The 10,808-nt window shown below is 48.1% G+C and overlaps 2 protein-coding genes across 2 annotated transcripts in view; both read left to right on the top strand.

Moving 5' to 3' along the window:
- Nme4 (NME/NM23 nucleoside diphosphate kinase 4) overlaps window positions 1–1,462 on the top strand; it is a 4,005-nt gene extending 2,543 nt beyond the window's left edge. Inside the window, exon 5 of the mRNA XM_021149441.2 lies at window positions 1,044–1,462. Coding sequence (XP_021005100.2) covers window positions 1,044–1,167 — 124 coding nt within the window. The 3' untranslated portion in view covers window positions 1,168–1,462. The remainder of the gene's footprint in view (window positions 1–1,043) is intronic.
- Window positions 1,463–2,880: 1,418 nt separating this feature from the next.
- Decr2 (2,4-dienoyl-CoA reductase 2) overlaps window positions 2,881–10,808 on the top strand; it is a 9,844-nt gene continuing 1,916 nt past the window's right edge. The window contains exons 1-8 of the mRNA XM_021149957.2: window positions 2,881–3,219; window positions 4,203–4,271; window positions 5,097–5,148; window positions 5,932–6,067; window positions 9,053–9,177; window positions 9,250–9,343; window positions 9,514–9,618; window positions 10,249–10,466. Of these exons, the coding sequence (XP_021005616.1) occupies window positions 3,140–3,219; window positions 4,203–4,271; window positions 5,097–5,148; window positions 5,932–6,067; window positions 9,053–9,177; window positions 9,250–9,343; window positions 9,514–9,618; window positions 10,249–10,466 (879 nt within the window). The 5' untranslated portion in view covers window positions 2,881–3,139. The remainder of the gene's footprint in view (window positions 3,220–4,202; window positions 4,272–5,096; window positions 5,149–5,931; window positions 6,068–9,052; window positions 9,178–9,249; window positions 9,344–9,513; window positions 9,619–10,248; window positions 10,467–10,808) is intronic.

Here is a 10,808-nt window from a genome sequence, read left to right as displayed (position 1 = left end):
ATCGGATCCCATTACAGATGGTTATGAGCCACCATGTGGTTGCTGGGATTTGAACTCAGGACCTCTGGAAGAGCAATCAGTGCTCTTAACTGCTGAGCCATCCCTCCAGCCCCTGTCTTGAACTCCTTAGTCTCATATCTCTACTGCCTAAGTGCTGAGCTTCCATGCCTGACTAAAACCACTTTTCCTGGCTCTTTAGTATTCTGTTTTGGTCGCCAACCACGAGGGGCATCTCTGATTACCGGTAGGGAGAGGCAGCTGTCAGAAGTTGGTATATAGGCTGACCTCTGAGCTTGGGAGAAACTGAGGCCAGGAGAGATGCAAATGTCCAGCCCCTCTTACTGCCCACCCTCTCCCCTTCCTCCTTCCCTTCATTTTTCTCAGATAGGATGTCATGTAATCTAGGCTGGTCTCAAACTGATTATATTGCTGAGCACAGCCATGAATTTGAACTCTCCCTGCCTCTGCCTACCGAGTACTGCCTGCCGAGTGCTGGGGATTGTGCATGCCAGGCAAGCAAGCACCCTAACAACTGAGCTGCATCTCTGGCTCTCGTCTCCCATTTATTTATTTATTTATTTATTTATTTATTTATTTATTTATATTTCATCTTTGTGTGTGCATATGCCTGTAGTGCCTGCAGAAGCCAGAAGAGGGCGCTAGATGCCAGAAGCCAGAGTTACAGGTAGTTGTGAGCCGCCACTGTATTTGGGTGCTGGGAACCAAGGTCAGGGTCTCTGCAAGAGAGAATGTGCTCTAACTGCCATGCAGTCTCTCCAGCCCCTGTCTTCTATTCTGAGACAGGGTCTCCCTCTCTAATCCAGGCTGGCCACGAATTCAAGGCACTCCTGCAATCTCAGCTTCTTCAGTGCTGTTGTTACAGGCTTGTAGCACCGTAACCAACTCCAAAATCTCCTTCTCTTCTCTACAGTCACCTTGTTCCCTGACAGAGGGCAGCGGGTTAGAGGCAAGATAGCCCTGGGGTCCCAGTCCAGACTCAAACTGGACTCAACCACAGACTCCACCTTTTTCGCCTCTCACAGGAACGTCATCCATGCTAGCGATTCTGTGGATGGGGCCCAGAGGGAGATCGAGCTGTGGTTTCAGAGCAGCGAACTGTTGAACTGGGCAGATGGTGGTCATCACAGCAGCTGCTACCCTGCCTGAGGGCTTGCACTGCCTTCTGCACTTCAGGCCTACCCATGACCTACTACCTCTGTCAACAAGAAGTCAAGTCCCCATGCTTCTCATGTCCCCAAACCACTCCCTACTCCCGCTCTACCCAACTCCAGCCCAGGGGAGTCTAAGCCTCAACTCTATGTGCCTTTTTGTATCCTAAGTCAATACAATATTGGACCATGTCCTTGTGTACAAAAGTGCCAGACAACCTTTGGGGCATTGTCAAAGGTGACTTCACCTGCCTCAAAGGAGAGACATTAAAATTTTATGCTTAAAATGGAAATGGTCTACTTACTAGTTCTGCTATCTCAGCACTGTGTGACCTTTCCTGGGAGATATGAACAAATGCTTGTTCACCCCCTCTAGGGCACCAATAACAGACTAGAGTAACAATTCCAACCATTTCCAGTTGGTGAACCCATGAGTTCTTTGGACTGGCTTATGGGGGGGGCCGTGGATGAGAGATTGGCCACAGAAGCATGGGTGACCTCAGAACAGCGGAATCACTGAAAGGTCCCCCTGCCCCCAGCATGGACAGTGACAGCAAGCCTGATGGGATCCTGCTTTCAGTTTACCTACCTCCTACAGGGGAGTAGAAAGTCCTAGGTGAGGAGTTAAGGCCGGTGTATAATGCCGTCCGTCCCTGGATTACTACTCCCCTAGTCCCAGCTACCACCGTATTCTACTTCATTGGCACGACTACAGGGCCAAGCTATAGGTCACCAGAGCAATGATGCACCATGATGTCCCATAGTCATGTCAAATGTGGAGGAAATTGCTTTACTCAAGCACTTTAGTGAGTGTTTTTATGCATGGTATAAAACATTAGGCCTGAAGCTTAGAGCTTTACTCCCCAGAAGGAAGAGCCCTTGACTTTGGGTAAATGTAAGAACCAAGCAAGAATCCAGGGCCCATGAAATTGAGAATCCAATTGAAGTTCTTTTGCGGGTGCTGGTATAGCTCCTGCCCATCTGATTTGTCTGAGGATGGCAGTATAGACGGGACCTGAGGCTTCTTCAAGGCCCAGTGAGCGAGCCTTCAGTAGGCGTACACACCAGTCTTTGTGGGTATTGTGTATCAGGTCTCCTGAAGTTGGTACAGTAGAGGCTAACACTCCAAGGGCTACTCTCATCTTTCCCTCAATGCAACCCAGGCACAAAAGAGTATCCTCCACTCCCGACCTGATGCTGTCCATGATGACCTTCACGGTCTGATGTCCATTTATGTTCACATTGACACATGTAAGTCACATCTCACCCCGGATCCCGGAGTCACTGATTCAGTTGCAGGTACATCATGACAGCTTCTGAGGCTAATTTGATAAGTCATTTTACTCTTTGACATCTAGACAATGGAACCCAGTTCTTGGTTCTCTGAATTTCCGTGCAGTGATCCTTGCCAGCCAGCAAGAGGTTCACTCTGGACTTTCCACCCGGGTTAACCACGAGAGGGAGCTTTGCAAGCTCCAGATTCTCTGCACTGGGAGGTAGTGCCCAAGAGCGGTGTTCATCTGGAGTTCCGGACTTCCACAGCTGATACCACGCAGCCCCGCCAGCTTGGGACTAAGTGGTTGCACCGACACCAACTGGGAAAGGAACCGGGCATTTAACTGGCTGGAGCATCTCTGGGCCTCTGTATCAGTGCCTCCTCCCATTCTCAGTCCCAGCAGGCTGCGCGCCACCGAGGGCGGGGTGTCCGCCTGGTTGAGTGGGAAGGGCTGGAGGCTGGGAGTCGCGGGAGGGTATGTGATAGGAAGGCTTGAAGGGCCCAGGCACCTCCTTGGGGGTGGGGCACCCCTGTCCCGTGAGTCTGGTGGGCGGGGTGACGTGGGGGCAGGACTTTGGTCCTGGATCTTTCTGGGCGGAGCGAGCAACCTGCAGAACGCTGCGTTTTGCGTTCGAAAGATAGATCTGGTTCCCGGTTCTACTGTCCTTGCCATCCGGGACCACACGCAGCAATCATGACCCAGCCGCCGCCCGACGTTGAGGGGGATGACTGTCTTCCTGAATACCACCATCTCTTCTGCCCGGATCTTCTCCAGTGAGCTAAAAGCAGGGAACCAGGGAGCGATCCAGACTTGGGGCACAGGGGTCAAAACGAATCTGCCACTGGATGTGACAGCACAGAGGACGGATGCTCAGTACTCCGTTCCTGGGCAATCGTAGACCTGAAGTTTCTTGGGGTTCTGGAAGAATGGGATGAGGGACTGAGAGAGGAAGCTGCTCACTATTTTTGTTTGTTTTGTTTTGTTTTAGAGACAGGGTTTCTCTGTATAGCCTTGGCTGTCCTGGAAGTCACTTTGTAGACCAGGCTGGCCTCGAACTCAGAAATCCGCCTGCCTCTGCCTCCCAAGTGCTGGAATTAAAGGAGTGGGTCACCACGCGCGGCGCTTGCTCACTTTTGAAAACATGTCTTTCTTAGTAACTTACTACGCAGAAAATTTTAGGCTAAATAAACTCCTTCACCTCCGAACTTCTAGGAAGCCTAAAAATAAAGGACTTTAAAGATTGCAGTTTTATGGCTGGGGATTTATGTCTAGCAAATCCATTGAGTTTCTTGTTTATCAGGAGCATGTTTTCCTTCACAGCGAAACTGGGTAGAAGTTCATGGGGTGAAAGTTCTCCACGGGCCGCTAATCTATTGAGCTTGAGTTAACAGAGATCTATTATCTATCTAAAACTGTTCGAAATGAGGTTTCTCTGTGAAGCCCTGGCTGTCCTAGAACTCTCTCTGTAGACTAGGCTGGCTTTTAATTCTTGGTCCCCCTGTCTCCACTTCTCACAGGCTGGAATTACAGGCATGCATCCCCCATCAAACTAAAACATGGTTTTAAAAGAAGATTTTAGGGACTAGAGAGATGGCTGAATAAGTTCAGAGCACTTACTGTTCTTGCAGAAGACCCAGAATTGGTTCCCAGCATCCACATGAGGACTCAACTCTCTGTAGGCACACAGACAAAAAAATACTCATACTGGTAAAACAAATGAATATTTAAAGATGACTACATTTTCTTGTTTTTGAAGGGACAAAGTGGCCTTTATCACAGGTGGTGGTTCTGGGATTGGCTTCCGGATCGCAGAGATTTTCATGAGGTACACACTACCGGAACCCTTCCTGTCACCTTAAGTCCCTTTGTCTGGATCCTGGTGGATTTGGGGGAGAGGGCAGGACCTTTGTGGTCTCCTAGAATTGGTTGAGACTGTGTGTGACTAGCCTCACAGCCTCGTACGTTGACGGGGTGCTGATGATGTGGGAGAAGAGTGTCCCTTGGACACAGGTTTTGTGGCTTCATTGAGAGGATTAGCAGCTCGCTACCAAAGCTGGTGGAGGCTCAGAATTAGGTTGAGGTGGAGGTAGAAGGACCCTTCTCCAGTACTCAGCTTTTCACAACTGGACGTGAGTCCCACAAGAATCGACTTAGGCACTAAGTAGTAGATTATTATTCAGAACTGGTGGCTTTATGGAGTTTCTTCTAGTGGAACAAAGCCCTGTCTATTCAGAGTCAGGAAGATTAAATAAGTTGGTGTGGCTTCTGTGAAAACCTGTGGAGCAGGTCATAGACACTGTTGTCACCGGGTGGCTCCCCCTCTCAAAATGGGCTCCCTGTCCTTCACTCCAGTGTCCCAGCAGGGCCCTGCACAGATATGGGATTGGCACCAGTATCCCACCACACCCTCTCTGCCATGTACATGGTATCTGGGGCAGGGTACCCCAAGCCAGAGACACATCACAGACACCTAGGAGTGGGCAGCCATGGCATCCAGAAGTCTGTCTAGACTTACACAGTTGTGCCTGCTGCCAGTCAGGCCAAGAAACTAAGAAACTTGGGGGAGTTCCCTCTGGATTAGTACTTGGTGGGTGCCCCCCAGGGTTTGTTCCTCATCTTTTCTTCTCAGGCCTACTATCTGGTTTTATAGGCATGGCTGCCACACTGTCATCGTCGGCAGGAGTCTGCAGAAAGTGACCACGGTGAGAAGAAAGCTGTGGGGAGGAGTCCTGAGACTCAGAGGATAGAAACAGAACAAAATCTGTCTCTTCTTGAGCAGAGGAGCTCAGTGGAAATGGAGTCTCAGAGATCCCCTGGACATTTTTTTTAGAAGTTTGATTATTGGGTCATGTTTTTTTTTTTTTTTAAAGATTTATTTATTGATTATATATAAGTACACTGTAGCTGTCTTCAGACACTCCAGAAGAGGGAGTCAGATCTCGTTACGGATGGTTGTGAGCCACCATGTGGTTGCTGAAATTTGAACTCTGGACCTTCGGAAAAGCAGTCGGGTGCTCTTACCCACTGAGCCATCTCACCAGCCCCCGGGGTCATGTTTTTAGAAGTCGTCTGGTTCCAGAATGGCTCAGTAGGACTGTCAGTGTTAAAGGCCATCACTCCAGCCATCTACCCTCCAGGCCAGGCGGAATGTAGGCAGAAGGTGGGGTCTGGGACGGGTGACAGATTATAGAGAATGCAGGCTGTCTCACCAACATCCACCAGGGGTCTGGCCCCAGGATGTCACTATTTTCAAGCTAAGTCTCCCTGGCAGGTACCCCAACAAACTTGGGGTCCTAATGTAATGTAGATGAGTCATTCCCATGAAGTTCTTAAGGGTGTGCTTCTTCAGGCTGAGGCTGCTTCTCCAGGCTGAGGCTGCTTCTCTGGGCTGAGGCTGCTTCTCTGGGCTGAAAATGCTTCTCCAGGCTGAGGCTGCTACTCTGGGCTTAAGCTGTCATCCTACTCTCTTTCTCTCTGCTGTCTAGGCTGCTAAGAAGTTGGTGGCTGCCACTGGAAAGCGGTGCCTCCCTCTGTCTATGGATGTCCGAGTTCCCCCAGAGGTCATGACTGCTGTGGATCAAGCGCTGCAAGAATTTGGCAAAATCAACATCCTCATTAACTGTGAGTCTGGATTAGTGAGGCCAGTCTTCTGATAGGTTAGAAGTGCCATCTGGAAGCTCCAGAACTCTGTTCCAAGGGCAGTGATGTGACAGAGCCTAGGTGTTTGTCTTGGTTGAACTATGGCTTCACAATTGGTTCTGGCCCAGCTGTGACCTTTCAATTAGGACAATCTAGAGTATGCTCTGCCCTGGACTGTCTTTTTTTTTTTTTTTTTTAAAGATTTATTTATTGATTATATGTAAGTACACTGTAGCTGTCTTCAGACACTCCAGAAGAGGGAGTCAGATCTCATTACGGATGGTTGTGAGCCACCATGTGGTTGCTGGGATTTGAACTCTGGACCTTCGGAAGAGCAGTCGGGTGCTCTTACCCACTGAGCCATCTCACCAGCTCCCTGGACTGTCTTTATGTTTCCTAAGTCACAGGTCAGCAAACTCTAAGCTACCCTGGATGTCCTCTGGACATGACTAAGTCACATACAGGGTGTTTTGTGTACTGAAATTTTTTTTGTTTTGTTTTTTTCGAGACAGGGTTTCTCTGTATAGCCCTGGCTGTCCTGGCACTCACTCTGAAGACCAGGCTGGCCTCGAACTCAGAAATCCTCCTGCCTCTGCCTCCCGAGTGCTGGGATCTACAGCCAGGGCTATACAGAGAAACACTGTCTTGAAAAACAAAACAAACAAAACAAAACAAAACAACACTGATTGCTCTTTCAAAGGACCCGGGTGTTCAATTCCCAGGACTCACATGGCAGCTCACAACTATCTGAAATGCCCAGATCTGACACCATCACATAGATAAAAATAAATAAATTAAAAATTTAAAAAGCGGGCTAGCCTGGCAATGGCAGTATGCCTTTAACTCCAGCACTTAGGCAGAGGCAGGTGAATCTCTATGTTCAAGGCCAGCCTGGTTTACAGAGTGAGTTCCAGGAAAGCCAGGGCTACATAAACCATCTTAAACAAACAAAACAAAACAAAACAAAAACCAGCAGTAACAACAAAACCATGATATGGGGAGATGGCTCAGCAGCTTAGGTCTGAGTCCTGTCCCTGGAACCATGTGGTAGAAGGACTGGATCCACTACCACAGGTCATCCTTTGACTCCTACATGTATGCCGTGGCACATGCACACCCACACACATCATACATACATGCGTACATACATACAAACTAAATATATGTTAAAATAAAAGTATGGACTGGCTCTCCAGGTGTGGTGGCACACGCCTTTAATCTAAGCACTCAGGGGCAGAGGCAGGAGGGGCTCTAAGTATGAGGCCAGCTTGGTCTACCTAGTAAGTTCCACGACAGCCAGAGTTACATAAAGAGACCCTGCCTGTAAATTAATTAATTAATTAATTAATAATAAGCAAACCAATGTAATAGATATAGGAATGAAGCCCAGCATGCAGAAAGCCCTGGTTACTATCATTAGCTCAGAAAAAAAAAGTTGATTTCATAACCTTACAGAATAATTAAGTAGATAAAACAGAAGTCTATAGTATTACTTCACTGTATCTTCACTGCATCTGCTATTAATCAAATGTTACATGCCAAATAACTGATATTATCACCGTGTATCAAGGTTCAATCTTGTGGCCTCCACAGGCACCAGATGTACACACGGTACACAGGCAGGCAAACACTCTTTTTTTTTTTTTTTTTAAAGATTTATTTATTTATTATATGTAAGTACACCGTAGCTGTCCTCGGATATTCCAGAAGAGGGCATCAGATTTCATTACGGATGGTTGTGAGCCACCATGTAGTTGCTGGGATTTGAACTCAGGACCTTCAGAAGAGAGAGCAGTTGGTGCTCTTAACTACTGAGCCATCTCACCAGCCCCGCAAACACTCTTAACACAAAATAAAGAGACCTATATACATATATATTTTTAAAAGTAGACAGAAACATGTAAACATCCTGTATGTTAGCTTCTTTGGGATGAACAAGTGCCACAAACTTGGTGGCCTTAAAGACTAGATACAGTTCCTCAGTTCTAGAGGCCATTGCAAGCTAAACTCAGGTGTCATCAGAGCGCTACTCTCGGCAGGCTCCCGAGGGGCTCACTCTGTGGCTTTAATCTCAGCTTTCAGAGTTGTACCAAGTTTCAGTGCCCCTTAGCTTGTGGCTGTGTCGGCGCCCCGATTTCTGACTCCATCTTCGTGTGACCCTTCTGTGTCTTTGCATCTTTTCATATTCTCTTTCTGCCTGCCGATTGAACCCACAGTGCTGTGCATGCCCGGCAAGTGTCCTACCCCTGCGCGACACCCCGGTCCCTCCCACCTCTCCTTAGAGGAAGAAATCAGTTAGTGCTGAACCTAACTCAGCACGGCCTCAACTTGATGATAAACATTCTATTTCCGGGTTTTGTGGGATGTCTGTTTGTTTGTCTGTTTGTTTGTTGAGACAGGGATTCTCTGGGTAGCCCTGGATGTCCTAGAAACCATTTGGTAGACCAGGCTGTCCTTGAACTCAGAGAAATCTGCCTGTCTCTGCTTCCTGGGAATAAAGGTGTGTACCACCATGCCTGGCTAAAGGCTCTATATTCAAATAAAGTCACATTCACAAAACAACAACAACAAACAAACAAAAACAAACCAATAAACTGTCTGTCATCTATCCATCTACCCATCCATCCATCTGTCCATCCATCCATCTATCCATCCATCTCCCTATTTTTGTGAAATAGAATCTCCTATCTTCTCTGGGGTCAAGCTCACTATGTCCATTGAACTTCTGATCTTATTGCTGTTGCCCCCCAAGTGCTGCCTTCAGACTTGGTCTTAGGACTCCACTTCTTGGCATCTAGTCTTCTATCCTGTGTCTGTGGAGTGCGTAGTGTGTTGTCCTGTCTAGCTTAGACTACTTTAAGGGTCTCCATACTCTTGCTGTTCTCAGAACACTCCTGACAAGGCTTAGTTCATTAGTGCCCTGTCTTCTCAGAGCCACACCCACCAGCTTTCCCCTCTATTCTCTAGGTGCAGCTGGAAACTTCCTATGCCCTGCCAGTGCTTTGTCTTTCAATGCCTTTAAGACTGTGGTTGACATTGACACCATCGGTACCTTCAATGTGTCCAGTGTGCTTTACAAGAAGTTCTTCCGGGTAGGTATCCTCCTGGCAAGGGCCTTTCTTCCTCTTGGCTACTTGCTCATCACCATCCCTTATATGTTTCAGGACCATGGAGGAGTGATTGTGAACATTACTGCCACCCTCAGTATGCGGGGGCAGGTGCTGCAGCTACATGCAGGCGCTGCCAAGGCAGCTGTGGGTATGTGTGTCCCCTGTGCACTGTCTCCTAAGACTCTCCCCAGAGGCTGATAATCTCCACATGAACTTGATCCTAGCTGTGGACACTGTAGAGCTCACACTGATACTTGGGCTACCTCAGAGCAGAACAGCCTCACAGTTTCCCCTCCCATATGCATTTCTCTCATGCAGATGCTATGACGCGACACTTGGCTGTGGAATGGGGTCCCCAGAATATCCGTGTCAACAGCCTGGCTCCTGGTGCCATCAGTGGTACTGAGGGGTTAAGGCGATTAGGTAAGTCTCCCTGGTAGTTTGAGACACCCATCAAAGCTTCAAGAATTGTTGCAGTACTTAACAATTCTGTCTTACTGGGTGGTGGTGGCGCACGCCTTTAATCCCAGCACTTGGGTGGCAGAGGCAGGTGAATCTCTGAGTTCAAGGCCAGCCTGGTCTACAGAGTGAGTTCCAGGACAGCCAGGGCTACACAGAGAAACCCTGTCTCAAAAACAAATACAACAAGGATAACACAACCACCAACAAAAGTCTTCTTTTTTTTTTTTTTGTTTTTTTCGAGACAGGGTTTCTCTGTATAGTCCTGGCTGTCCTGGAACTCACTTTGTAGACCAGGCTGGCCTTGAACTCAGAAATCCGCCTGCCTCTTCCTCCCGAGTGCTGTGATTAAAGGCGTGCGCCACCACGCCGGGCAACAAAAGTCTTCTTATTCAAGTCAAGAAGTTATCTAAATGTTTAACCTGTCGAACTTGGCCTACTGTGAGGGTCTCCAATGTCCATCATGTGGGTTCAGTGTCAGTCTGCTGTTGGCCTTGATAGAGCAACCACTGTTTCCAGATCTGGGTCAGGGAGAGAGCAGCAGACACTGTGGCATAGAGGCTTACTGGGGTCTGACTTCCTATTGCTTTCCAGGAGGCTCCAATGCCAGTTCGAAATTAAAGCATTTTTCAAATCCTATTCCAAGACTGGGGACCAAGACAGAGATCGCTCACAGCGTGCTGTACCTGGCCAGCCCTCTGGCTTCCTATATCTCAGGGATCGTGCTGGTGGTTGATGGTGGAAGCTGGATGACATTCCCCAATGACATCAAGCGACTGCTAGAGTTTGAATCCTCCTCTGCTAAGCTGTAGGTAAGGTGTTGTTCCCACATCTCGGGGTCCCCATGTCCTTGGATGCCTCTTCTTTTATTCTACTAAGTGCAGCTATAAACTACTAGTCATGTTTTCATAGGAGCATCCCTGCCCCTGTCCTGGCACAGAGGGGGCCCTGGGCTATCTTAGCCTCTGGAGTGTGAGATTACAGGAGTACATGCTAGGATATAACTTTTTCTTTTCTTTTCTTTTCTTTTCTTTTCTTTTCTTTTCTTTTCTTTTCTTTCCTTTCCTTTCCTTTCCTTTCCTTTCCTTTCCTTCCCTTCCCTTCCCTTCCCTTCCCTTCCCTTCCCTTTCCTTTCCTTTCCTTTTCTCTCTTTC

This window comes from Mus caroli, chromosome 17, assembly GCF_900094665.2.
Source record: "Mus caroli chromosome 17, CAROLI_EIJ_v1.1, whole genome shotgun sequence".
Lineage (NCBI taxonomy): Eukaryota > Metazoa > Chordata > Mammalia > Rodentia > Muridae > Mus > Mus caroli.
This window is presented reverse-complemented; position numbering and strand designations above follow the sequence as displayed.